The sequence below is a fragment of the Hirsutella rhossiliensis genome, assembly GCF_020360975.1.
Source record: "Hirsutella rhossiliensis strain HR02 chromosome Unknown scaffold00005, whole genome shotgun sequence".
In the NCBI taxonomy this organism is placed as follows: domain Eukaryota; kingdom Fungi; phylum Ascomycota; class Sordariomycetes; order Hypocreales; family Ophiocordycipitaceae; genus Hirsutella; species Hirsutella rhossiliensis.
The window spans coordinates 4,645,743-4,672,171 of NW_025408671.1; the positions used below are offsets into that span (position 1 = coordinate 4,645,743).

Here is a 26,429-nt window from a genome sequence, read left to right on the forward strand (position 1 = left end):
AAGCAGCGCCTCGTGTCCACCGCCACTCTTCCATGCCGACTACTAGGTGGCTTGAATGAAATCAAAATAGAAACGGCGAAAAAGCAAAATATGCATAGCCTCCCACGCAATGCCACGTGCCAGCAACCATGCCTGTTCCTATGCTGCATCTCGCTCGATTTGTCCCGGCACTCATGCCTGCTCAATGACAGGCTCCCCCAAAATCCGGCAGTAAGCCGCAGCGCGGGCGGTGTCCGAGACCCTTCTCGACCCTCGTGATGTCCTTGAGAGCAACGAGGTTCGCGCCGCCTCTGTGAATGCATGTGTAATATCAATATTGGCCAGAGATGCAATTTCCGTCAAAGGACATGGCGGCATAGCGCCCCGTCTGGTGCACTTGTTATACAGGCAACCGTCACTCTGGGCCTGCGCTGGCCATGATGCCCAACTCGCCAGGTCGTTGTCGGGGGGAATATCATGAGCATGGCTGGCCCTTTGCCGCGTTGACGGCGCAGGGGTTGCAGAGAGTCGAGTTGGAGTCGGCCAGGTACGGGCACTCGTGGGTGGCGGAGTGGGCGCACTTTTTGTTGGAGACGGATATGATGCCGGCACTGCCGTCAAGGTGGCCGTGCAGGAGCTGGCAGATGCGGCTGTCAGCGACGGCAGCGGTCCTGTCGAGCATCTGCAGGCCCTGATGCAGGTCGGCCGAAGACAGCGTGGCAGTCAAGCCCCTGTGCCGCTCTGTGGCTGATCTCATGGCTACCGTGTCATAAAAGGGCTGTTTCGCCAAGGTAGGGTTGTCGTCTTGTTCCGGACCACGTCTCGTCGCGGGGAAAAGAGGAAAGAACACGTGGATGTGCCCCTGAGAGCTGCTGTTGGCAGATGAGAATGGCTCAGAAGACAGGAGAGACGATGGCGACGAGGAAGGCCCTTGCTCAGAGACGTCGATGCGGCAGTTGGGACGAGAAAGTCCTCGGAGATATATATAGGATTGAGTGCCGAAAGACGAGGCGGTGCGCGACCCTGTCCCAAGTCGTCGCTTCCGCCTCGTTTGATCGAGCTTGATTGGTGTGATCTAGCAGGAGACGACTTGTCAGTGACGAGTGGGCGCTCTGCGGGAGATCTCAGCTGGCAAGTGTAGCGGAGAGACACGGCAGCGTCCGAACGAGGTAAAAGGAAGGCATGCGCAAGGGGGGAGTAAAAGACGAAGTTGACGCATTCCAAAAATTTGGTCACATTTTCGTCGGTCCGCCCACTGGGAAGGGGCCAAGGGACGGGTTCCGATGAAGCGACTGGCTCCGGGGCTCGATCAAACCTGGGGGCGTGTGATATGTGTAGTGTCGAGGCGAGGTGGGTGTGGTGTGTGAGATGATGGTGCGTGTAACCAGCCAGACATGGGACTAAGACGCCTTGCGTCTTGGGGGACATGCACGTTTCCTTCCTTCACCTGTCTCAAGACGAGAGAGAGAGGCGCCGTTTGGCCCGAGATGGAGCCTACCTTTCCCAGTTCCCCGGCGCCGGTCACCCATGTCTGATCGCTCTTCTAGAAGCCGGCCCAGCTGAAAGATGGAGAAAGCGGCCGCTAGATCTTGCACATCCCTCGCCGATCCCCTCAGCGATTGTTTCTCCTGTGAACCTTTTGTTTGACAGCTTCGGTGCACGCCCCCGGCCGATGAGCCCTTGGGTCCCACAAGCGTACTGCAGCCCATTAGTGAGATGGGATGAGATGCGACAGCCCGCCCCCTCTCCCCTCTTTTGCCCTGAGTTGGTCCTTTGTTGGCGGGCCGTGCAAAGAATGCGCTGCTGACGTCGACAAGAATCAAGAGAAATGGAAATAAAATAACGAGGTGCTGGCCGTGGCCGCTGACGTCTCTTGGCGTTGCCGCTCACGTAAACCAGCCGGGTTCAAGGCTGGTGGCTGACAAGCCGTTCCAGGTCACCGGGTCTGGCTCTATTCGTCGGGGCCAACAAGATGCGCCGTCATACATTGCGGTATGCAATGCTTGTTCTCAGCCCAAGGCACGGACAGCGGGGCATGTGAATGCCGATATCTCGCTCTTTCGAGCCTTGGCTTCCGTTGATTATGGCATCGAGCCACAGCCGTTGTTGTCCTGGATGATGATGAGGCTCTCGCCAGGGGGTCAAAGCTGCCTTGCACGAGACCTCTCTTCTGCAAAGACTTAGTAACCGATATGTTGGGTTAAAGCGCCTGCAATGTCCTGCAGACAGACTTATGCTCGGCGGCTGGCGCATCTCGTTTAGTCCGTATGCATTCAAAATTGGTGGGCCCACAGCTGACTGGCTCCGAGAGCGTCTCAGGCCACGATGCATCCGTCGTCTGGCGTCAAAGAGGTCCCAGCTCCAAATACCCAAGAGGGGGTGAGATGTAAGGCAACGTCCAATAAGGTGGCATCAAGGTCACAAACTACCGGGTTAAGGGTGTGCAGCCAGCCCCGAATGGCTCGTGCCAGCTGAGGGAGACACCCAGCCAGCCCCGTTTTACATACACATGCTCGTATATTATTCATTGAACGACTCCATGGGGATTGGCGGCCGCGCATCCACGGGCCAGGCCAGGTCACCTCTCGCCCTTGATGTGCGAGAGCTCGGCTTGTCAGGAGAATCCGTCGAGCCCTTTTCCAAGATGGTTACCACGTGGTTGGCCCGACCACCCAGTCGGGGGGCGGTCTGCTGCATCTGACAGAGTAGTAGTCTGACCCAAGTTGCCTCGCAGGCAGGGGGTCAATCGCCGATCATGTCGGGCATGACAGCTAGTCGACAGAGTGGGGAGCCTGTATGCACAAACATCCCATCCGAGCGTGACTTACGCTACGGCGCTTGTCCATTTGAAATTCCCATGGCCTGCAAGCTGCCAGAAAGTTTTGGTGAAGGCTGGTTGGTGGTGGTGGCCATGCTATCCCGCAAGGTTGCTGTGTTGCACACGTCCAATTCCTTGCCGAGGACCGCCAGAGGGAAAACGAGTCATGTCCGTCTGTCCAGCAATGCTTGGAGGACTTGAAGGACTCGGGCTCAAAGTCCTCCAGCATGGAATTCCTCGGTTGGGTTTTCATCTGTCAGCTGGTCCGCGTGAGAACGCAGTCGATTCTTCAGGGGGGTTATCGATGGTTGGTGCTTTCGCACACGTAGAGCCTTTCTTGGAAACCACGCGCTGGCGTCTCTCGACTGGCAGATGACACGGGCTCATGGCACAACGGGCCTCGCCGCTGTCGAAAAGCCAGCGGCCATCGGCAGCTTGGAGCAAGTTTGATTTCCGTTGCGCCGCTTTCTGCAGTAACTAGGAGCTGTTTCTGGCAATCCCGGTGGCACTTCTTCTCGTACGGCAAGCTTTGGCACGAATGCGGTCTCGGGTCTGTGGCCGTGGGAAGCTGAACGGCGCAGCTCAGCTTTCTTCCATGTGCCTACCACTGAGACTGCCTGCTGCGAACTGCCATACTGTTGGCGACTGGAAGCTTGCCAGCACGAAAGTATTCGCAATTGGTGAAGAGTACCCGTCAACTCTCGCCTCGCTCTTGAGCAGTGAGCTTGAGAGGGCGATATTGACAGTGGAAAGAGACGTTTTCAACTTGGCAGGATGTTGGGGGTACGCGTCGTTCGAGAAGGCCGCCAGGTCGCGTAGGAAAACCGACGAAGAATCACGGCTACAGGTTTGGGCTTGAAAAAACGAGGCAAATGGAGGTGAAGAGGGAATGGGTAAGTGGAGAAGGTTGGGAGCCGAAAGTCGGGAGCCTGAATACATCGTCGTGGGCGCCCCTTCCTCTTGTGGAAATGACACGGCTTTGATGCCTCGCTACGAATGAGAGTGGGTACCCCGATAGCACCGTGACCTGATCAGTCGAATACTGCTCGCCCATCTGGTTGTACCTCCCTCCCCTGTGTACTTGAGCCGTTGAAAGAGCCTCGACATCTTTGCCTGGCCGTGCACTTGACGCAACGCTGGGTACAGGAAACGGGAGTTATCTACAAGTTTCGTACTGGCTTGCCAAGAGACTTGATGGCCAGCCTGGTGAGCCAGAGGCCAGAGAGCAACCATATCGGCAGAAGATGCTCGCGGTGGGATGACGGCGACCCCTACGGATCTTGGCTTTTTGGTTCAATGTTGCTAAGCCGCAGCTCGTCAATCCTGGCTCAACCCGGGCAAACCATCTGATGAGTCGGAAGCTCAACAGATGCCAGGGTCACAGTGCAAGGCGATGCTTGGTGGCATAAAGCCAACGTACGTTCACATCTGAAGATATAGACAGTATGCTGTTCCTGGTCGTGCACATGCTTTGCACCGTGCTCGACTGGAACTTGCATAAACATTCCAACGGCGCTGGAGAAAATGGTGGGAAGCCTTGAAGCGGCAGACCAGGTGGCCAGATTGCGCCAGGCCAGGCTTGCTTATTGGCTCCCGTGCAAGACGGCACAGTATATCGTCTATTCACACTGTACTCTCTGCTCTGCTCAGGTACTCTGCACGGTCTTTGTCCCTTGGGCTTCGTCGAAGAGCAAACGAAGGTACAAAACTGGCGGAAAAGAGTGAACCTAGACAAGCTTTCAATGGGCCGAGCTCGATGAGACGGTCCTGCGACGGTTTCTCGCAGTGCAGTCCGAATCCAACAAGCGCCGCATGCTCTTTGTCTTACCTCCTTTTCATGCCAGGCACAATGGCAGTCACTGCGCCACACCTTATTAAGATGACCTGGGCGGTGCCGGGATGAGTTCCCAGGTACCGGGTGTACCGTCTCGGGGCACTGTGCGGATGCTCAAGCTTCCCGAGAGACACCGACTTTGTGCATGCCTCGGCAGCATCACGCAGGAAGCTTCGCTGCATTCGCCAAACATACTGTGCACACTCACCGCCTCGCCTCTTGGCGCGGCCGTGAGGTGGCTGCAGAGCAGAGTTGATGGGCATACGGATACAAAGAGGCTCGAAACTCTACCGACAAACCTCCCCCTTTTCCGCAAACCTTGAAAAAATCCAAGGTGGCTGCCGGTGGGGAGTCGGCTAATGCTGGACAAGAAGTACACCACTTTCTCTGCCAGCCGTGCCGGGGCTGCAAGTACCTTGTCACCAGAGCTCTCTCCTCCATGGTGCACCTAGCCCTAGTACTTACCCATAGCTTCTGCGGCTAAATCCTCCCCGGCCCCGGTGAAACAGCTAGCTGGTCGGTGAAGCCATATTCCCCTCGTCCTCCTGCTCTCTCCTCCACCGCCTGGGGGACCCTTTTCCAATTCCACCACTGCCATTTCCCGCTCGTCCACCATCCAAGACAATTCGGGGGCCAGCTTGTGCTACCGCCACCGACGACATCATGTCGAAACCAACAAGCCTCAATGGCAGCGAGAGCGAGTTCGAGTTCATCGAGACTCCAAAGGCCTCGCCGCCGTCGTTTGAAAAGGAGGAGTGCGGCGTCCGTACTACAAAGGTAGGATGCAAGCTCCCAGCTCCCTGCTGCACTACCTCCACCTCATTCTCTCCTCGGTCCCAAGCTCCCAAATCGTCAGCGAGGGCTTTGCAGTCTCTCCCCAGCAGGACACGTCTCGCACGGCACCGCCTCTTCCCTGCAAATGTCACTGACGCGTCTGCTCCGTAGTACCTGTCCATCAAGAATGGCCCGCTGCCCGCCGACGGCCCCGGCTCCGACTCGTTCAATAACACGGCCCTCATCGCCATCCTCGTCGGCACCCCCCTCTACATGACCTGGAAGATTGGCGCTGGCCTCAAGACCTTTGTCTTCTTCGCCCTCCTCGTCGATGTCCCGCTTCTCGTCACATGGTGGCTCGTCGTCTCCGCCATCAGCCCCCGCCGCAACGAAAAGGCCAAGTTGCCGGGCCGCCCGGTCGAGTATTACCTGGATTTCAAGAAAGAGTCGGACCGCGCCAAGTACCGCGGCTCCAACAAGATACCCATGGAGACCTTCCACGAGATGTACTTTGACGGCGACGTCGACTTCAAGGGCGACTGCCTCGAGGTCATGGAATACCGCCACGACTGGGCCAGCTTCCGCTTCACCGTGAGCCTCATCAGGTTCTTTCTCCTTGGCACGATCCCCGAGCTCATCATGCACACCCGCTCCCAAGGTACGTCCCTTTCCAGCCTACCCGTAGATTGCAGGGCTCAATGCGTCCCTCGTACCGCTCGCGTGCGCCTGGCCATTTGCTGATGATACTGTCATAGACGAGGAGCAAGTCCGAGAGCACTACGACCGCGGTGACGACTTTTACGGCTGGTTCCTTGGCCCTCGCATGATCTACACATCCGGCATCATATCCGACATTGACAAGGAGGAGTCTCTGGAACAGCTCCAAGACAACAAGCTGGCCATTGTCTGCGAAAAGATTAGCCTCAAGGCTGGCGAGAGGATGCTCGACATTGGCTGCGGCTGGGGCACCCTCGCTCGTTTCGCCAGCGAAAACTACGGCGCCCACGTCACCGGTGTCACGCTTGGCCGCAACCAGACGGCCTGGGGCAACAGCGCCATGCGCAAGGTTGGCATTCCCGAGGAGCAGAGCAAGGTTTTGTGCATGGACTATCGCGACATCCCCGTCCCCGAGGGCGGCTACAACAAGATCACATGCCTGGAGATGGCCGAGCACGTCGGTGTCCGTCACTTCTCGGGCTTTCTCACCCAGGTCTACAACATGCTGGACGACGATGGCGTTTTTTTCCTCCAGATTGCCGGCCTTCGCAAGCCCTGGCAATACGAGGATCTCATCTGGGGCCTGTTCATGAACAAGTACGTCTTTCCCGGTGCCGACGCGTCCACGCCTCTCGGATGGGTCGTGGACAAGCTCGAGGGCTCTGGCTTTGAGATCAAGGGCATCGACACCATTGGCGTGCACTACTCGGCGACTCTCTGGCGCTGGTACCGCAACTGGATGGCCAACCGCGACAAGGTTGAGGCCAAGTACGGCAAGCGCTGGTTCCGTGTATGTCCCTCCTCCTATGCTTCCCCTCTATTCCGCAAGCTGACAATGTTGGGTTTGCTTGCAGATTTGGGAGTACTTCCTCGGCTACTCCACGATTGCCTCGCGTCAGGGCACCGCGACCTGCTTCCAGATCACGCTGGTCAAGAACATCAACTCGACTCACAGAATTGAGGGCATCGACTCCCAATTCGCCCTGGCGGGTGCTCTCAAGAACTGCAAGGCCGACTTGCAGACTTGGGCTGCCAAGAACAAGGTGACATCGTCCACCGAGTTCCTGTCCTAATGTGGACCGCACAAGAGCGACGGTCCGCGTGACACGAGACCAGCTTGGAGGGAAAGATGAAGTCTGCACGTGGTGGGAGCTCGTCTTGGCTGGTCATTGGGTACACGTCTCGTGGACAAGTGTCAAGCTGCTTGGGCACGGCATGGAAGAGAGGGTCCAGGAGGCGGGGGGTTGCTGCGGCAAGGAGGATGCTGTGGAGAGTTGAGTTGAGGCATGGCGGTCGCGGGCGGCGCTCCGATCTTGTCGTGGATGGGATACGAAAATCACTCGGTGTCGAATGTGTCTGACTAGAAGAGGGAGAGGAAGAATTGTGGTAGGCCATGGCCACGAGCTAGAAGAGCCGGCGGGGCTGTAGGGAGGGTTATGGAGCAAAATGCGATTTGAGGCAGTCTTGCGACAGCTTTGTGATTGACGTCGAGCGCAACTGCACGGGGCTTGGCTTGTCTATTTGCACTTGCTCGTATCAAGTTCAATTGTCGCTGGTCGGCTGGGTAGAGCCGGGGGTCGAGAGTGTACAGTAGGCCTAGAATGAGGCGACGCGGGGCGACTGGTGGTGCCGCTTCTCTCTCCTGCAACAACCAGCTACACACCAGCTCACACACCAGCTCACACACCAGCTCGTCAAGGTCAATCGGCGCGCGCGCACCCACTGAGAGAAGCATCTTGGTGAATCCAAAGCCGCCCCGGCGGGTTCGGTCGTCGCATGAAGCGCCTGCACGGGAGAGCGGCCGGGTGCATACATGCAAGGCGTGAGGGGCTCTTGTCGTTGCGGGGCATGAAAGGGCCAGACTCATGCCTTGCGGCGAGGACGACGATGCGAAGCGCGGTGGCTGTGACGGGGCCGCGCCGGGGCTGTGGGAGGACTGCGCGATGGCTCTCGACCACCGCCACCAATGCTGATGCGGGATCCTCGCCGTCGTCGTCGCCGGCGGATGCGACGAACAGCCCGCAGACCATGGAGCAAGTCATGACGCGCCGTCCACCCAAGTTCATCCCAGACTACCTCACCCCGATGCCCTCGCACCTGCTAGCAACCCTCCTCACCGACCTCACAACCGGCACCGCGCCGCGGCCGCGGCCGTCGTCGCCCGCGGTGCAAACCCCGCCGCCGCCACTACCGCAGGGCCACCACCTCGTCTACTTCCCCATCCAGACGCCGCCGTCGGGCCTCGCAGCCGACGGCGCCGACGGCGACCACGAGCCGCCGCCGCAGGGGGGGCTGCGCCGCCGCCGGCTGTGGGCCGGCGGCGAGCTCGTCTTCCGCGACGGGTGGCGTCAGGGGTTGCGGCTGGATGGGCGCCCGTGGGCGTGTAGCGAGGCGCTCGAAAGGGTGCGCCGGGTGCCCGCTGGACAGGGGGATAAGGTCTTTGTCGATGTGTGGCGACGCTATGGGCTGGGCCATGAGAGGGAGCGCGAGGGGTGGGATGTTGAGGAGAGGCGGACGCTGGTGTTTATGCCCATTCCGGACCTCAAGCCTGCTGCCTCCTGCTCCTCCTCCTCTCCTTCAAAGACATGCGAGTCCCAGCCTCCTCCGACTCGGCGGTTTGTCAAATGTACACGAACTCTCCCCCTTACCCCTATTCCACCCACCGCAAGAAAGCATCACATATACTCACCCACCACCTCCTCACAGACCCGCACCCGCCCAGCCTCAGCGTCCCCATCCGACCCCCGACCCCAGCCCACCTCTTCCACTTCTCAGCCCTGACCCTCAACGCCCACGCCATCCACCTCGACCCGCGCTACGCCGCCGCCACCGACGGCCACCGCGCCCTCCTCGTCCACGGGCCTCTCGCCCTCGCCCTCATGCTGCGCGTCCTCGCCGCCGCCTGCAGCGACAGCAGCGACCATGGCCGCGCCGAGGGCATCGTCCGCCGCCTGACGTACCGCAACTACGCCCCGCTCTACGTCGGCGAGCCCATGACCGTCTGCGCGAGGAGGCTTGCCGCCCCGTGCATGTGGGATGTTTGGGTCGAGGGGCCTGGCGGTGCTTTGGCCGTCAAGGGCACGGCTGAGGTCGAGGCCGAGTGAGACTGACGGCCGCGGCGGCTGGAGATGGGCACGCGTCAGGACGAGGAAGAGTTGGGGGTGTTTGTTGTGTGGCGGCAACACGTCGAATCATCCACCAAACTGTGCATCAGGACAGGGACTTGGGAAATCAACTGTACGCTAAATCGAAGGCGAATATATAGCCGTTGCCAATGTATCTGTATGTGTCAGGGCGCCAAGCTCCTAGAACCACCTACCCCCTGCATGTGTGAAAACAGGGGAAATCTGTCCGACTGTGAGCCAAAGGTATAAACAAGCCCTATCTCTGGCTTCTCTACTTCTGCGCCCATGTCACACAACACAAGCCAGAGAGCGTGCATGACACGACGTCGCCACTACTCGGCCCATCCAAAAACCTCACTCACGGAGAGCGTGTTGCTCCGCAAGCCCGCCAGCGTCACCGCCACCACCACCACGTCGAGCACCAGCAGCAGCACCGCCGCCATCATGAAGCGCGGGCTGAAGACGCGGTACAGCATGAGGTGGCGCCGCAGCCAGCCCGCCCAGCTCATGGTGGCGAGGGCCTCGACGGCGTAGTAGGCGACGAAGATGCCCGCCGCCCGCGCCACCGCCTCGAGCACGCCCCTCTGCTTGGGCCCCGTCTTCCATAGCGCCAGCAGCGGCACGCACGCCGCCGCCAGCACCTGGCCCGCAAACGTGTTGAGCGCCACGACGAGCGGCGACCACGGGTAGCGGATGGTGAAGAGCGGCACAAAGGCGCTGTCCCATTGGATGCTCGACAGCGCCGCCTGGTGGCCCGTCTTGAAGAAGTAAAAGTTGCCGAGCATGGCGAGCACCACGGGGCCGATGCTCTCCGTCTTGAGGCCATTGTAGTCCAGCACCTCGACGAGCGAGAGCACCTGCCACAGCATGAGCGCGAGGGCGCCCGAGCCCATCGGCTTCGAGAGAAGCAGGCAGGCCCCGAGGATATTGAGCGGCAACATGAGGTAGCGCGCGCCGAGCGTGTTGGCGTAGCCGAGGATGACGACGCGGGCCTGACCTGTCTTGGACGTGGCCGACACAATGGACACGCACGGCGGCGCCCATACAAAGGCGGTCGTGCCAGCCACAAGCGCCAGCGCCAGGCCCAGCTGCGCAAGATAGACGCCCACCGCCTTGAGCGTCCCTTCCGGCAGCCTGCCGGCTAGCCAGTCGCCGTTGTCGGCCGCGTCGATAACCCAGTAGACGGCCGACATGAAGAGTCCGACCCGGAAGACATAGCCGATCCAGGTTGGCGCCAGGCCCTCGTATGACCTCATCGGCACGAGAAACGACTTGATGACCGAGGGAAGAACCACAAGCACGACAAAGGGGATGACGAGTTGCCACGGGGCCGACGTCGACGATGCGGCAGACGCATAGTAGGTGGACGTGCAGTAGGGCATCTGTTCCTCGCGACAGAGCTTCGAGTACGACGCCAGCCGGCCAAGGACGACAAACGCAACCGAGTGGTAGATGGCCATGGTGCGATCCACCTTGGACTCGATGCGGAAAGAGGCTACCGCCGAGGCCACGCCAAAGGTCGTGAGGAAGAAGAGGAGGATCGAGTCTTCCCAGATGGTATACGAGTTGGACGCGAATCCCACAGAGTGGCTGAGCGTAAAGACAACCGACAGCCACCCCCAAAAGTCGCGCGGCAGCAGGTTGAGGAGCGTCTTGCCGCCCTCGTGCAGCGAGGTCCCGACACTGGTCATCATCAGTGTCATCACCAAGGCAGCCAGCCCATCCATGGGCTGCCCACGGTAGACGGCAGCAAAGATGAGGGCCCCCGTGACAAAGAGGAACCGGATACCCCAGAGTCCGCGCAGCATGTCCTTGTGGTAGTACTGGTCGGCGTGGGATTCAATCTCGCCCGTGAATCCAACCAGTTCAAGCTTCTTCTCGGCGTAGTCGAGTTCCACGTCGTTCATGACAGCGTAGGCATCATCAGGACTCCTGGACGAGTACATGAACAGGATCACGACACCAACAGCGGTGATGAAGACGCCGGCTACCATGCGCGGCACATCAAACCGCGCCCACAGGCCCTTGCAAACTTGAAGCGTTTTCGCCTGGAACATGCCAAAGGCATCGTACGTGTCCCGCTCCGACATGCCGCCGGCGTTGGCCAGCGCCCACAACGCGGCGGGAGACCCCGGCTCCGAGCTCTGAGAGACGCCGCGAGCGGCAAAGTACGACTTTTGGTAGCGCTCGATGCCGGCAGAGGCCATGCGCGATACTGCGGCGAGGTTGGCCCAGTCGCTGCCGCGCGGCCCGGCAAAGGCCTCCTCGATGGGGCGCCCCAGGTTGTTGTAAGGAATGGGGATGCCGAGGAGCAGCGCAAGGGTCGGCACGAGGTCAATCTGGTTCACGGGCCGGATTTTGGCCGTTGCCGGGGGCGTCGCAAACTCGGGCGACGTGCGTCCAAAGACGGGCTTCTTCGAGTACATCCACAGCGCCGCCTCGACCTCATCGTCGCTCTCGCCGCCGTGGTCGCCCTTGCTGTCCATGCCGTGATCGCCCATGACGACCAACAGGGTATCATCGTCGATCTCGGCCGTCAGCTTGCGGAGAAATCCGTCCATTTGCTGCAACTTCGCGTTCATGGCAGGGTGATCGGGTCCATACCGGTGCCCGGCGTGATCGACACCGAGACAATGGCCGATGAGCAAGTCCCACTGCCCATTGTTGCTGCTGGCGTCCAGCAGAGGAAAAATGTTGTCGATGACGCCATTATCGACGGTATGGAGATCCCAGACGTTGAAGCTATCGTAGGCCTTGGAAATGTTGGGCTCGAAATAGCCCGGGAAGAGAGACCACCAGGTGTCGTCGCCCACGTGGGCAATCTTCTTGCCGGCGCCCCGTAGCTGCATCAGCAGGTTATCCTCGTCAATGGCGGTCCCGGCAAAGTTGCTTCCGGCGTCGATAAACGTAGGTAGCGTGCCCGTCGTCAGGCCCTTGAGCCTCTGGAGCGTCGTGGTCGGGGGGTCGGCGATGAAGGGCCTCAGGAAGGCATGTCGAGGCGAGGCAGCCGCCGTGTCGTGCAAGAAGGGCAGGGCGTTGTGAAACCGGCGCGCGCCGGACGGGTCCTCGGGGATGGTGAAGTCGTAGCGAAGGGCGTCGATGACGACGACGACGGCGCGGTCAAACGTCTTGGAATGCCAGCAGCCGCCGTCGACGTCGAGTGAGGCCAGCTTGCTGCCAATGGGCGGCAGCGCGCACTGCGACTTTTCCTCGAGCACCAGCCGCGTCAGCAGAAACCCGCTGGTGAAGAGCCATATGCCGACGGCGTGGATGACGAGCAGCCACGCCCAAAAGGCGACGGCCCATCTCCAGCGCCTCTCGTACGCCTTGCGCCTCTGCTCGTTCAGAGCCTCCCTCTGCTTCCCCAGCCCCTCCAGCCTCTGCTTCTCCGTCCGCTGGCCCTCGCCGGCCGCTTCGGCGCGCTTTGCCTGCCCCCATTGCTCCGCGATGGCCGTGTACTCGCTCTTTGGCGGCGCGCCATCTCGTCCTGGGGCCCTGGGGTCGGGGCTGTTGGGCGGTGGCATCCTTTTCGTTTTGACGGGCTTGCCGCGGTCGGAGCCAGAGCCATTGGCCGCCGCCCTCGGGTCTGGCAGATGGGCGGCGCGTGCGAACGTGTACAAGAAACGAGGACGGTCGAGGGGAGCGAAGAGACGAGGCGAGAAGCGGTCAAGGGAGGAGACAAGTCGGGTTGGGGCAGCTCAAGGTTGGTTGAGCCGAGGAATATCGACCTTTTGGTCAAGGTACCTTAGCTGTATCCACTTGCATGCCTCTGGCGGCCCACCTGTCAAGTACTAGATGTATACGGTACACGTTTGCGCTATCAGGCGCTGTCAAGCTCGACGAGCTGCAAATTTTATGTTAGGCCCTGTTGTAAACTTGGCAAAAGGAGCGCATTTCGGTTTAAAAGCAAAAGAACTGTAGTCGGCACTCATGACTGCTTCTCATCGTCAAATGTACACTCAATTGCGCCCGTGATTCCGTCCGTTCCCTCATAACTGTTGACTGTGTACCCTCCAAAGGTGCCGTATCACGTTCTCGACTGTAATGCACCATGTGCAGCCATCATTCCAAGTAATAAAGCCGCCCAAGATGCTTCCCCCCTCGCAAACGCCAGAATTGGTCGCCCCGCGTCCTTGTCCTGTATATACATACCTTCTTTATATGCGTCGTCACGAGCCTGTCATGGGCTCATAGCTCGTCTGTTCGTCGGTTCAGTCCATCAACCAACATGGCTCGCCTCGCCTCCCCCCTCCCCTCAAAAAAATCATTCAAACATGTCCTGTCCTGACGGCCGCGAAGCGGTACTAGCCGCTGCTCTCCGTTCCTGTCTCCGCCGACGCCGCCTGTCGTCGGCTGCCGCAGAGTCCGGGGCCACGCCGGGTCCACTGGGCGACAGGCTCATCTGGCTCCACGTCCCGTGGCTTTCTGGGCTCCCTAGGCTCGAGACGGTCTGCCCGGCCTGCGGCGCTGCACCCGAGGGGCCGGGCTGTCCCGAAAAATAAGCAGAGTCCTTGCCTCGCCGGGCTCCCTTGGCGAACGCCGGGTGGGGGGGTGAAAGCGGTGCCAGTTGATCTTCCTCTTCAGCGGCACGCTCTGCAGCACGCTCCGCCGCCCGCTCCATCCTTCGTTGCTGGCTCCCGTCTCTCCGGTATCGCCGACCTTGACCGGGTGCTTCAAGGCCCGAGAGGCTACTCATCGAGTCGCCGTGACCCCTTGGCCCGCGCGTCGCCAAGGCCTCCTCCTCGGTCAACCGCCTGAGCGTCACGTTGCGGTCCCGGTCGTCGTGGACCTTGAGCTTAACGCTGAGCGGCTGACTCTGCGGCGAGCCGTAGCGCTCCCTGTTGTCGAGGTGGCTGCGTTCCTCGTCGGCGGCAAGACTGCTAGCCCGTGCCGCCGCTGCCGTTGCCGCACGCTCGACGGCTCTCGTCCGTCGCGAAGGAGACCCTCGATGGGGGCGACGGCCATCTGCTGACATGTTCGAGCCTTCTACTTCGGAGCGTGACAAGTCCCGAGGATCGGTTGGCCGCGACTTGGAGTGCCCCCCGGGCGCCGGCGGAGGCATTGGAGCGCCGTGGCTGCCGGCCGCGGGCCGCGAGACTACCGACGACTCCGTGATTTCCGACAGGTCTGTGTCTCCCGCCCGGCCCGTGGGACGTCTGGGTGGAGGGTGCCGCAAGTTCCTTCTCGTCGGTGATAGGTATCCGTCACCGGTGTATCTGGGGGCCTGCGTCCCAGACCGCATCTCCTCTTCCTCTCGCAGGCGTTCTTCTTCCCTCCTCGCTCGCCTGTCCGCCATCTTCTTGGCGAGCCAACCGCCTCCCAGCCCAGCGAGGATGCCTTTGGCAAAGCCGCCGCCCGATCTATCGGTGACCGGCCGGCGGGAGGGGCTCACAAAAGACGAGTAGTCGGACTCGTCGTAATCTCTGCCAACGGACTCACGCGCGTACATGGGGCGGGGCGTCACGGGGCGTCGCAGGTCTCTGTCGTCGATGCCGCTTCTGCCCTGGACAATGGGTGGTGGATTCGCCGACGGTGGAAGCAGAGTCGTGTTGGTCACGGCGCGAGGGTCCTGCCTGTAGTCGTCGGTGTAGTCGCTGCTTAACTCGCTCATTGTCGGGGCGCCTCGCCTGGATCGCTGTCGTCGGGGTGTCTCTGTAGACACGGCAGAGTATTCCTCATCTCGTCGACTTTGCCGTCGGTTCGTGAAGCTCGAGAAGAGCTTCCCAGCACCGAGGCCCGCGACAGCCCCTCCGAGCACCTTCATCATCCCGCCCCCTTGGTTCCGTGGGGGGGTCGTCTCAGAATACTTTTCGCCGAGAAAGCTCTCAGACCCGCGTCTTGATGGGATGACCTCTGGCCCGTGGCTTCTGCTGTAGGACCGCGACCGAGCCCGACTCCGGCTCCTGCCTTGGCCCTGGTCTTTATTCCGCCTTCGCAGCATGGTCCAGATGCCTGCGCCGGCTGCCAGCGGTCCCAACCATCTCGTCCATCCTTCTTTATGAGGCTTGGGGTCTGTGGAGAAATACTCCGACTCGGTGATCCGGGTACGGCCTGCTTCGGAACGGGCCCCGCTCATGTAGAGCTCGCGGCGACCGGCGGACCGATAGCTCAGGACGAAGTACACGAAGAGGAGGAAAGTCATCCAGAGCGCATACAAGATGAAGAGATATCTGGGCGAGCCGTAGAGAGTGAGTCCCAGAGGCACTTGGACGATGCCCAAGAGCGCAATGGTTCGCCCAGACCATTGATGAATCATGATGCGCAGCGATCGAATTTTGGCAATGTGGCGGACTAGGCGACCTCCGACCAGTTGGAGGATGAAGATCACGAGTATAGCAACCCCGATGCCGTGATGGGGATTCGACAAGCTTCGCTTCGGCCCGACGGCAAAGTATCCCAGGATGAAGACGGCGAGGAGCATGAGGCCTGCAAGAACTTGCAGCTGCGCATGGTAGACGACGGCATGGCCCGGCTGCCTCGAGTAGAAGCGCGCCATCATGACGGAGCTGGGCACGATGAGGAGGAAGACGAGAGCCGCCATGACTCCATGCGCCACGACGATGCGGTGGTATTGGGAGAGGGTCGAGAAACGATTTCCCATTCCTGCGACCCAGGATTAGCTTTGGGGACGACAAGCGACAGGCGGCGGCAAGGAGGTAAGCGGTAGTCTTACCATTGTAGCGCATGGTGTCAAAGTTGAGGCCTTGCAGGTTGGGAAGCAGGAAGGTGTTCCTGGAGAAGTCCCACGTCCCGTCGCCGACCGCCATTGTGTCGGAGCTGTATCCCGCAGCGCCGGGCGGCGAGAAGTCGCCCGTTGTCGCCGGCGCCATGGCGGCGACCCCTGGGAATGGAGGCCGGGACCCGGGCGCGGGCCGGTTCGCAAGGTAAAGTGGCGGCGGCGGCGTATGGGTCGGTTCGGCGGATGGGAATGCGGGTGAGGAGGATTAGAGTTATCGACCGGCTTTCAATTGTCTGTACAGGATTGCGGGCTTCGGGCAAGAAGCAGGGGATGCTGGCTGTCTCGATGGGATGGAATGCGGATGACGAGGTCGGGCAGCGCTTGTTTGGGTCGGATTGCAGACGTCGAAGCCTTGGGATGGACGCGGCGCTGGCCAGCTCACGGCGCTCATGGTCTGCGATTCGAAACGACGAGTCTCATCAGTATGCAACACATGCCATGTCAAGATCAAATGTTTCTGCAATGGACGAGTGGGAAAAGTCGGCGTCGCAGCCGGTGTAGAAACTTGGGGCAACAGTCAAGCTGACGGGTTCGGTTGTCCCTTGCGTCGTTGCGCGGGGTGACGAGCCGATCCCTGATGCTTGCTGGGTCCACCAATGGCAGCTGCTCAGGTGTTGAGCACTTGCTTTCCGCTATTGTTGTAGACGCTCGAGCAGGTACATGGTACATCGCACATCCTAGGCCGGGCCGCAGAGCGGGCCGCTCCTCACTCATCGGCCAAAATAGGAAGTGTGGACAGTGGATGAGTCAGCAGTCTCCAGCGAGTCCTCCTCCTTCCTACTTCGGGGCGTTACCCTACACCTGACGAGGGGCTAATCCAAGTTCAACTTCTCTTCCATGCTAATTAATTAATCGACTCCCTTGCTCCCAGGCGAGCCTCGCTGGGCCATTATCTTGGCTCACGATACCGTTGAAGAGCTCGGTTACAGCGCCGACATGGCCCCCGTCCGCACGTCCAACATTCAATCCCCGATTTGATTGCGTCTGAGGATCCCGTCGGCAAACAATTCAACGTGGGCCTGTTTGCTCTCCTTTTCACCCAGAGACATAATATCCCACCTCTCCGCCATTGTTCCGCCTCGTCCTGGTACTTCTCGGGTGCGTGCCGAGTCCCTTCCTCTGGATATTAAGCCGTGAGGGCTCCAACACATTCTCTTCGGCTCTGCCCCAAATCAATGAAATGACCCCAACGCCAGTCAAATATGCATACACAATCTTTGTTCTCTCCAAAATGTGCCCGAGTCTTCATCGCTTACTTCGAAACGTCAAGCAGCCCCGACCTAATCCTTCGCACATCCGTTAGCATTCACGAAGCGTCACGAAACCTGCGACTATCTGTCTCGGGGGAAGTGTCGTAAAACTCACATTATGCCGCCAGAGAAAGGGCCTGGAAAGCTTCAGTTTCTATTTCCAACTGCGGCGAGATCTCGGCGTGCCGTTGAGATAGTTTGAGACGACAGACTTCCAGTGATGATGCTGTTACACCACGGTAACAGATGCGTCAGTCGAAGCCACCGCTGGTCTCTCCAAGTCAGCTCACTCATGTTCTCGGCTCTCTTCACGTGATCTCGCTGGAATTTATGGGAACGGGAGCTTCTGTGGCGGGCTCCGCGCCAACGTTGAATCCATTTGCAAAAAATATATGCCGTGGGCGGGAGAGCAACTCCCAGCGCAATGATTGCGACGATGGCCTCGATTGTCATTTCCATTGCAATATGCCGTTTGATCTCGCCAAGGGGAAGCGGGGTACTGTGAATCGCAGCCGGGCTGGGGCTGGCTGGGTTGAAATGATGTTTCGCAGGTCAAGTGAGCAAGCAGTCGAAGAGAGGGTAGCTCTTGGCTAACAGGATCAGGAAGAAGATGAGTACCGATTGGCTGAAAGCAAGTGGCAAGACAGGGCTTCCAACGGCGACTTTATAGACGCTGGCCAGGACTTGATCCCCCTCCGACCGGACGTTGACGCTCTGGCTTGCTCAGATTCTGGCAGCAACGCAGACATATCCGATGCCAACTACCTGCCATGGACTTTCAGATTCTGGCAGGAAAGAAGAACCAACAAAGGCCAGCCGTCTTCCATGGGCTTCCAAATTCTGGGCAGCTTGGGCACTTGACCGAGGCGCAGGTGGTCATGATGGTCCTGGACTGAGCGGGCTGCCACCGCCTGGGATCCTTGCTCTGTGTTACGGATCGCAACTCTTCAGATTCTGGCAACGACCAATAACCCACCACCTGGGACGCCCCCCTTTCGCACCCCCGGCCACGTTTGGCCAGATGGAATGCGTATACCGCTCATGGGCAAGACCTGCAGGCGTCTGCTGCAGTCACACACGAGGTAGGCATACACGCAAAGTACTTGCGCCTTCAGATTCTGACATAGCCACTCAGGAGGTGGATAGGCAAGCGCCTCCGGATTCTGCAGCAGCCAACCCGAGTTACCTTGATAGGTGAAGTTGACGCCTTCAGGTCTCTGGGGTAGCGAATCGCCGGCACGGCCTTGCCCCCAACTCCTACACATACATAACGAGTCACTTCCCCCCATCGCCCCCTCCCACATCTCTCTCTGGCTCATCCTCTCTTCTCACTCACCCGAAAGAAATAGCCTGAGCCATCTGACATCCATTTTCGGTCACCGCCACTTCTGCACCCAGCAATACAATGGGGCCGCCCCGTCCCCAACCTACCGAGGAGGAATGGCTTCGGCACAAGCCTGCCATCCGAAGGCTGTATCTCGTGGAGCAAATGCCGCTCAAGAATCTGGTAGTCGAGGTGGCAAACCTCGGGCTTACTGTCACGTCAGTTTGGTCCTGTCCCATGTTTGTTTTGGCGGCGGTACGAGACTGACGAACTTCTAGAAAGGCACAGCTGGAGTACAAATTGAAGCAGTGGGACTTTCGAAAGAACATCAGCAAAGAGAGATGGGCTTCGATTGACAGCATCATGGCCAAGCGCAGAAGAGAGGGCAAAGACAGTGAGGTGATATACTGCGGCAAGCGTATGAAGAGGTCGACCATAGAGAAAGAGACAAAACGCCATCGACAGAGGACAAATCTGGCGCAACACGCCTCTTGTGAGTTTGTCGCTTGTCGCTTTGTCCTGCGCATGGCTGGTCATGATCGCTGATTGATATAGCACCAGTGCACACTCCCGCGTCTCCAAACGATGCGCAGATTATCGTCTGCACTCCGCGGCCGCTCCCCGGGGACTTCGAATGGCCAAGCACGTTACCATGGCTACGTTTCCAAGCCAGGCACCTGACATGTTAGCCCCCCATGTCAGAACATTTGAGCGACAACTAACCGCCCACAGCTACGGTGATGGCAAACACTCGGCGGGTCAGCAGTCGAGAAGTGTGCGGTTCCCAGCCGGCGCGCTTTAGAAATTTTGCTTCTTACTTCGTGACCAAGAGCTTTCAGTCTAGTTCGACAAGAAAACAGCCTCATGTCTCGAGTCTAGCAGCCGACATTGGGAAATTGATGCCCGAAGCCTATCCAGAGGAGCACTTCCAACGTGCTCAGGCTCTCCTCCACGGTTCAACCGAAGACGTTATTCATCAATGTCTGAACATGGCAGTCTACAGAATTGCCAATAATATGTCCAGTTTGTGGGATTGGACAGAATGGAATGAGGATACGCATATCCTACGAGAGTCTGGCATCCTGGGTCTTCAAGCCGATCTCAAGGGGCTTGATGAACCGACGATCCACGGATTCATGGACAATCTCTTCCGCGCAGCCATCTTTCAGCTGGCGAGTCCTTGGCATGAGAAAACGAGCGACAAGCATACCGTGAGCATCCTCGAGTGGCTTCTATCATTAGGCCAAAACCCAAACACCAGCGTGAAAGCCATGCCACTGCCAATCGAGGCGATTGTGCCCCTCCATGTTGCCATCTACTGCGGCAATTTGGACCTGATCAGGTGCCTTCTGGCAGCTGGCGCCGACGTCAATATTAAGCTGCCTCGTGGCGAGCCCGTGCCAGCACTGGAGCTCACACTCGATTACTGGCGCCATGACCCGCCTACTCTTTGGTGCATCGCCGAGCGCCTGCATAGCCACGGCGCGCCAATGAATCCCGACAGGGCCCTTCATCTTGCCATTTGGAAAGGGGACTTGGAAGTCGCCGCGTCAATTGTGCAGCGAGGAGCCAATCTCTGCGGCACATTGAGAGCCCGCACTGGCTCTCTATACGAGGATACTGCCTTGAGCGCAGCTGCTGCGGTCGGGCTACAGGAAACCCTCTCCATTTTGAAGCTACTCGCGACTCATCATCCGTCCATGGCAGTGGCCGCCTTTGCGACGCCAGATGTTTTTATAGCTGCCGCTGAGGAAGGGCAGGACGATACTATACGCCTCCTCCACAGTATCAACCCGGCCGGCGCCTTTCCCAACCCTTTCGGCCGCACGCCTTTGCAGGTGGCCGCGAGCGAAGGCCGCCTCAGCACCTGTAAATTACTTTTCCAGCTATACGGTTTTGACACGTCAATCGGACTTGGCCTTTCACCCTTCCATATAGCAGCTGATGAAGGGCAAGAAGAACTTGTACAATTCTTCATCGACAATGGCGCCGACGTCAACGGCGCGTCGGCCACGGGCGATGCGCTGCAACGACAAATCGCCCTTGAGCGCCACTCTCCCCGTGGATACGGGCGCAGGTTGTTTTGTCGCACACCTCTGCAAATTGCCGTGAACGGCGATATCAGGCTCCAGCGTACAAAACTCGGAAGCCTAGCCTGCGCTACCGCGTTGATTCGAGCCGGTGCTAGATTGACGGGAGGTGAAGTCTATCTAGCCACTGGACAATTGCACCTGGAAATGCTCTCAGCCGCTCTGGATGCTGGCGGCAACCCCAATGAAATAGGCGAGCACGGCGCAAGTGCGCTTGAATCGGCTTTGGAACGGCTACACAACCGCAAACTACGGGAAAAGGCCGACGACGGCGCTGCTATTGCGAAACTCCTCATTGAAAAGGGGGCGACAGTTGCGCAAGGACAAGTCATCTTGGCGATTCGTCTCGGTAATTGGGACCTTGTGAATTTTATGTTGGATCATGGTGGCAGTTTGATGCAGACTGACCGTGATGGAACGACGGCTCTGGAAGCGGCAATACTGGCCCGAGAGCCCGATGTTCTTGACCGCGTGCTTGGGGCGTTTTCGAATGCCTACGAGCCGGGGTGCTTGTGTGCTGCAGTCGTGACTGGAATGTACTCCCTCATTGATCGACTTCTTGCCAACCGGCCCCCAAAAGCGCAATCACATATTCTGGAAACAACGGCTATAGGTCTGGCCGCTGGACGGGGAGACTTGAGCCTTCTGCAAAAGCTGCTTGTACATCTGCCGCACTCAAATATCGCGCTGTTACCAGTCAAGTTGGATCGTTTCCGGAACGTGGATATCAGAGGCACGAATCATTACTGGCGTTGCCCCGGTTGTCTTAAGGGAAGCCCACTTGGATTAGCTGTCATCGGAAATGATATCGAGGCATTCTACGAGCTTTTGAGAAGTGGCTGCCGGGCTGAAAAACTTACCTGGACCCTAATTGCCTCCCGGGCCAGACTCTCTTTTGCGCAAATCCTAATCGACGACGGTCAACGAATCAGAAATAGTTCTATGCATTCGGGCTGTGTAATCGGCAACCCATTGCTCTGTGCCATCAATAACCACGACAAAAGCCTGTTACTCCTACTTTTGGAAGCTGGTGCAGACGTCAACGAGTCTGGGCCTGAGACAAAGTATTACTCCTCATTTCGTATAATTGGGGAACATCATGAACACGACATAGAGGCTCAGGATCGGATGATATTTGGCATATCTCCTCTTGAATATGCGGTCCGGCTGGGTGACTCGGATCTCGTCGACTGTCTGCTGCGCAACGGAGCCGAAGTAAATGCCCCACCAATGGCCGTAAAAGGCCCGACGGCGTTGGAATTGGCTGCTGCCAATGGCCACTTGGGAATAGCAAGGCTCTTGCTCGAAGGTGGTGCGCGGGTGAATGCTTCGAATGCACCGTCACGTCCCAAGACGGCGATGGAGGTGGCTGCAAAAGCAGGAAGGCTTGATATGCTCAAGGTTCTCCTCCATTGCGGAACTGGCACCACAGGAGTCTGGCGGTGCCAGTACATCAGGTCAGTAATGGCAGCTGCAAGTCAGGAACACGGCGCTGCCGTCAAGATCCTGTACGATTCCGGAGGATGGACCGATGAAGACGAGAAAATGGTTCGACGAGATCCGCTTCAACACGGATGCGAGAGTGTGCGGGTTAGCGATGGAGCGGTGAGTGACGTCACCGAAGGAGTCGAAGAAGCAGAGGACGCAAAGGATGCTTCCGAATTGGACGACGCCGCGACCATTGGCACCGAAGCCCCGTGCAGTCTTTCGGAGGACAGGCTTTGGCAGTTTGTCTCGCATATGGTCGACTTGAGAAACGTATGTTGGTTCAAAATCTATTGCCCAGCCAGTACAAAATTCATCACCTGAATAGGGAGCGGGTACTGCCTTGCCTTTTGTTTGCCGGAGGATGGCGTTTTCCTTTTGGAACTGGAGACGTGACACCGAAAGAAGCCGACGAAATTCTCTCGACGCTCGAGTGGGGCGCCTGCTGGTTCAAGATGGCAAAGCGCAGTCATCAGCCGCCGTGCGCGTGCTCGGACAGGACACGTCGGGCTCATGCCGGAGCGCATTGGACGGAGAGCGGACCACACGCACGGGGGCAAGCGTTCCCGCCCCGGGCTCCAGCCGCCGCGTTTCCCACCTCCCCACGTTTTGATGGCCCACTTTCTCCGGGTGGGGCCGGTTCCCGCCCCGGTATCCCCGCCCCCAGCACCGCCAAGACACGACCGGCCGCAACGGCATTTTCTCCCGCCCGTCTCGCCTCTGACCTCGACTTGGACCCCCCTTCTCTCTGCATAACAGGCAAAATTCGGCCACGAGTTGGCGTTGCTGTCTCATGATGCCATTCTTCCCGCGCGCGTGCTCGCTACACCCCCTCCTCGTCGGGAAACCCCATCAAGGTCGAGACCGGGCCGTCCCCCCTGCGCCATGCACCCGCGGCGGAGAAGCCCGGGTAGGGTATGCCGTCCCGCCTCCCCTCTCGAAAGCATCGGAGGGGGCTGGCTGGCGTTGGAGAGAGGGGCCTTGTTTCATGAAGCGAACGTGGGAGTGGCCGACATGCGTTTGCGGAATGGCCAGGCCGCCAGGGAACATACAGTACACCATCCAGATCGTCTGCAGGTTTCTTCTTTATTAGACCTGGCGCACTTGAGTCGACTCCCAAGTGCAACGCCTTCAGGTATATCAAGAGGGGGGAATTCCAGAAGGGTAAAAGTTAAAAAAATAAGTAGAGCGGGAAGGGCCGTGCGGCTCCGGCTGCAAGGAAGGCAAAGGAAGTACGTAGGCTTCTTTTGTGAAGAGGGCTTTGGACAGTTGAGTTGGAGGAATGGTCTAAGACCATGCGTGTTTGTCTGCATTCTTTTCTGCTTTTGAGAATACACCCCCCTATGAGACGGACTAGACAACTACTTCTCCCAATCTCTTGACCACGTCTTCGTAATACCTCACAGACAACCTCTCGGCCACCTCATCCGCCGTCTCGTCCTCGCCCGGGTGCAGCCCCAGCTCGGGCCCGCCGGCCAAGCACGCCCTCGTCGCCCCCTCGAATCTCTGGCCCATTTCGGCGCCCACAGCGCCAATGCTCTCGTTCGCTACGAGGCGCTCCCTGACCTGCCTGACAATTTTGTGGTTGCCTCTGGCCCGCCGCAGGTCGATGCCCAACACCCGGTCCACCGTCTTCCAGTGCGCCAGCTCGACTAGGATGACGCCGAGGCTGTAGACGTCGAAGCTCTTATTGGACCGCTCGCGATCCGAGCGTCGATTGGATTGCGTGAGCGGGTGCCGGTACAGATCGTGCTCGGCGTCGTCGCCCGGCACGTCCGTCATCTCGTCGGAGCCACCCGGCCGCGAAAAATCAAAGCCCGAAAGGTAGGGCTGGTGCAGGTCAACGTGACCGGCGTGCGTGCGGAAGAAGAGGACGTTGTGGCTGCGTAGACCTTTGTGGAGCCAGTTGACGGCGTGGAGATAAAGTAGACAGTTGCTGAGGGCGTGCGCGAGCTTGACACGCTCCGTCACGCGCGGCTTGCGAATTGTGGTGTCCTGGAGAATATCATGCAGCGACACGGGCGGCAGGGCGCCGTCGAGTTCGTCGCCGTTGGGGCGCTCAAAGATGAGGCCGAGCCGTTTGTCGAGGACGTCGACGTCATCTTCGGCGACATCCGGGTCGGCCTTGTCAAAGTAGCCGAGGCAGTGAGGCGTCCGGAAGGCGTCCGGCTTGGGACTGTGGTGCAGCAGCGAGGCCAGCTTGCGCACACGATCGACAATGTCCTCCTTGGACAGAGAGTCGGGGTACGCGCCGGCGCCGTCGTAGTCTTTCCACTCGATCCACACTCTCGTCTGTGTCTCCTGGCCATCTTCGGCGGTCGCCTTGAGGAGAGCCTCGCAGCGGGGCGCCTCCTGCGCCTCAACATCGGGGTCAAGCTCAATGCGGAGCCGGGCTACCCGAAGGTCGCGCGGTTGGTTCGGGCCGGCCAGCTCGAGGAACTTGGCGGCGGCGGCGTCGGCGTGGGTGGGCAGGCCGGCCTGGGGGTCTATGGTCTCGTTGAAGGCCTTGAATCTGGCCAGGGCAGCGAGCTGTAGCAAGGCCTTCATGCTTGCCTCTCGTTCCCTCGTGGACACACGCGAGGCAGCGGGTGTCGTTTGGCTAGCGCCGACATCGAGCTGGGACTTGAGAGCCAGCACGAGATGGCTGAGGTCGGCAATCTTGTGGTGCAAGAGAAGGACGCCGCGATTGGTGTCCTGGACCGTGTGTCGGATCTCAACTTGAAGCGAGTGGTCGAGGATGTTGGTCATGTTGTCGTTGAGGGCGGAGAACTTTGCGAGGAGCCTCTCAAAGGCCTCTTTGTCGAACGAGGACCAGCGGAGGCGCACCCAGCCGCCGTGCGACTTGAGCTTGAGGCCGACCATGGCCTTTTTGATAAAGTCGCGCTTCCTGTCCGACATGGGGAAGTTGGCCTGCTTGGCGTCCTTGTCGGGGGCGCCGAGCAGGTCGTCGTCATCGCGAACGGGGCGGAGATTGTTGTGCTTGCGCTGGTGGCTGGTGAAGTCGTCAAAGAGGCACTGGACCTGAACGAGCAGGTCGAGAATGGTCTGGCGGTGCAGGTTGAAGAGGTTGGAGTTGAGGATCCTCTCGTGGTTGCTGGCATCGAGGTCGAGCAGGCCCGACGTCTCGCTCCAAGCAAAGAGGCGCTGCTGCTCCATGCGCAGGCGCAGGTTGAGATACTTGCATTCATCTTCGTAGCCGAGAGCGGTTACGAGGAGCTGGATGCCTGAGGACTAGCAACAAGAGAGCCATGGTTATCAGGGCGCACGGAGGCCGTGGGCGGAGACGAAAGCCGAGCTTACGTGCCTTGGATGCAGCCCGTGTAGACCTGGAGGCTCAGCGAGGCAACGCCAATGGCCAGGCCGCCGATGGAGAGGGGATCCATGGAGTCAGAGACAGAGGTGGGCAATCATGTGATCAGCCGGGAGCCGTGATGCTGACGATGCTGACGGGGCCGGACAATGGCCATGATGCGGACGAAGTTCGGGACCGGCTTGTGGGGTGAGAGCTAGAGATGCCCAGCCGCACATGAGCCGATGCCGTAGCCGAGAAAAGGCTGAAACACGGACAGAGGGGTGGCAGCAGCGGGTGGAGGTGGAAAGGGCGGAGGTGGCGGAGGATGAGGAGAAGAGGGTGAGGCCTGTTGAGACGAGACACAATGGGGGAAGCCGTGGGGGCCGGGAGGGGTGAAGGCGGTTGTTGATAGGCTGGAGTACGAGGTACCTATGTACTGTACTCAGCACAACTACAGACTATACCCGTACTGGGCAAGGACGGGGGCCCGTACAACGCACGAGGTCCCTGCGAGTACCGCTACCAGTACCTGCAGAGCTCGACGTAGCGGGGACTTACTGTACAGTAGGTGGTACCTACCTAGGTATTCTACCTCTTACAGCCAACAGGGGGCCGGAACCGCTGAGGATCTACGACGAGGGGCGGTCGATTGGCTCGGCAAACAAGATGACAGGGGAATAAGAACAATCAAACAATCAAAGACACATGCAGTATACCCTTGGCCTGGGAGCAAAAGACCGAGAGGGAGAGGTCTCGACTCGGGGCCGGCTGGTCTTGGGGGTTGCACGACAGGTCATTTTTGGCGCTCCATGGTGCCTGAAGCGGCGGTACCGGTACCTCGCAATCGTCGTCCCGAGAATCGACCCCCTGAAAGAGACGCGCTCTCTCTTGTCGCTCCGCGGAGACTTTTCCATCGGTGGCTGGCGAGTATAGGTACTGTGCGTGGTACAGCATTGCACAAACATGCAAGTTGGTGGTACACGGGCAGGCGGCTCGGCTCAG

At 59.3% G+C, this 26,429-nt stretch overlaps 7 protein-coding genes across 7 annotated transcripts; 3 read left to right on the forward strand and 4 right to left on the reverse strand.

The window, feature by feature from the left end:
* Nucleotides 1-454: 454 nt before the first annotated feature.
* On the reverse strand, nucleotides 455-736 carry HRG_06027 (uncharacterized protein; the record flags this gene model as incomplete). The annotated part of the gene is made up of 1 exon (XM_044864498.1): nucleotides 455-736. The coding sequence occupies one exon, from the start codon at nucleotides 734-736 to the stop codon at nucleotides 455-457; it is 282 nt and encodes a 93-aa protein (XP_044721030.1).
* A 4,558-nt stretch (nucleotides 737-5,294) lies between these two features.
* Nucleotides 5,295-7,195, forward strand: HRG_06028 (mycolic acid cyclopropane synthetase domain-containing protein; the record flags this gene model as incomplete). The annotated part of the gene is made up of 4 exons (XM_044864499.1): nucleotides 5,295-5,408; nucleotides 5,577-6,063; nucleotides 6,161-6,912; nucleotides 6,977-7,195. 4 exons carry the CDS (start codon nucleotides 5,295-5,297, stop codon nucleotides 7,193-7,195), a joined length of 1,572 nt encoding a protein of 523 aa, XP_044721031.1.
* Nucleotides 7,196-8,150: 955 nt separating this feature from the next.
* HRG_06029 (itaconyl-CoA hydratase) lies at nucleotides 8,151-9,226 on the forward strand (the record flags this gene model as incomplete). The annotated part of the gene is made up of 2 exons (XM_044864500.1): nucleotides 8,151-8,748; nucleotides 8,829-9,226. The coding sequence occupies 2 exons, from the start codon at nucleotides 8,151-8,153 to the stop codon at nucleotides 9,224-9,226; spliced, it is 996 nt and encodes a 331-aa protein (XP_044721032.1).
* A 353-nt stretch (nucleotides 9,227-9,579) lies between these two features.
* Nucleotides 9,580-12,771, reverse strand: HRG_06030 (type I phosphodiesterase / nucleotide pyrophosphatase domain-containing protein; the record flags this gene model as incomplete). Its single annotated transcript, XM_044864501.1, has 1 exon — nucleotides 9,580-12,771. One exon carries the CDS (start codon nucleotides 12,769-12,771, stop codon nucleotides 9,580-9,582), a length of 3,192 nt encoding a protein of 1,063 aa, XP_044721033.1.
* A 740-nt stretch (nucleotides 12,772-13,511) lies between these two features.
* On the reverse strand, nucleotides 13,512-16,077 carry HRG_06031 (Cytochrome b561/ferric reductase transmembrane; the record flags this gene model as incomplete). The annotated part of the gene is made up of 3 exons (XM_044864502.1): nucleotides 13,512-15,259; nucleotides 15,311-15,850; nucleotides 15,921-16,077. The coding sequence occupies 3 exons, from the start codon at nucleotides 16,075-16,077 to the stop codon at nucleotides 13,512-13,514; spliced, it is 2,445 nt and encodes an 814-aa protein (XP_044721034.1).
* A 2,564-nt stretch (nucleotides 16,078-18,641) lies between these two features.
* On the forward strand, nucleotides 18,642-19,362 carry HRG_06032 (clr5 domain-containing protein; the record flags this gene model as incomplete). Its single annotated transcript, XM_044864503.1, has 5 exons — nucleotides 18,642-18,778; nucleotides 18,839-18,954; nucleotides 19,026-19,053; nucleotides 19,116-19,244; nucleotides 19,293-19,362. 5 exons carry the CDS (start codon nucleotides 18,642-18,644, stop codon nucleotides 19,360-19,362), a joined length of 480 nt encoding a protein of 159 aa, XP_044721035.1.
* A 4,126-nt stretch (nucleotides 19,363-23,488) lies between these two features.
* Nucleotides 23,489-25,518, reverse strand: HRG_06033 (prion-inhibition and propagation domain-containing protein; the record flags this gene model as incomplete). Its single annotated transcript, XM_044864504.1, has 2 exons — nucleotides 23,489-25,359; nucleotides 25,440-25,518. 2 exons carry the CDS (start codon nucleotides 25,516-25,518, stop codon nucleotides 23,489-23,491), a joined length of 1,950 nt encoding a protein of 649 aa, XP_044721036.1.
* Between the last annotated feature and the right edge of the window lie 911 nt (nucleotides 25,519-26,429).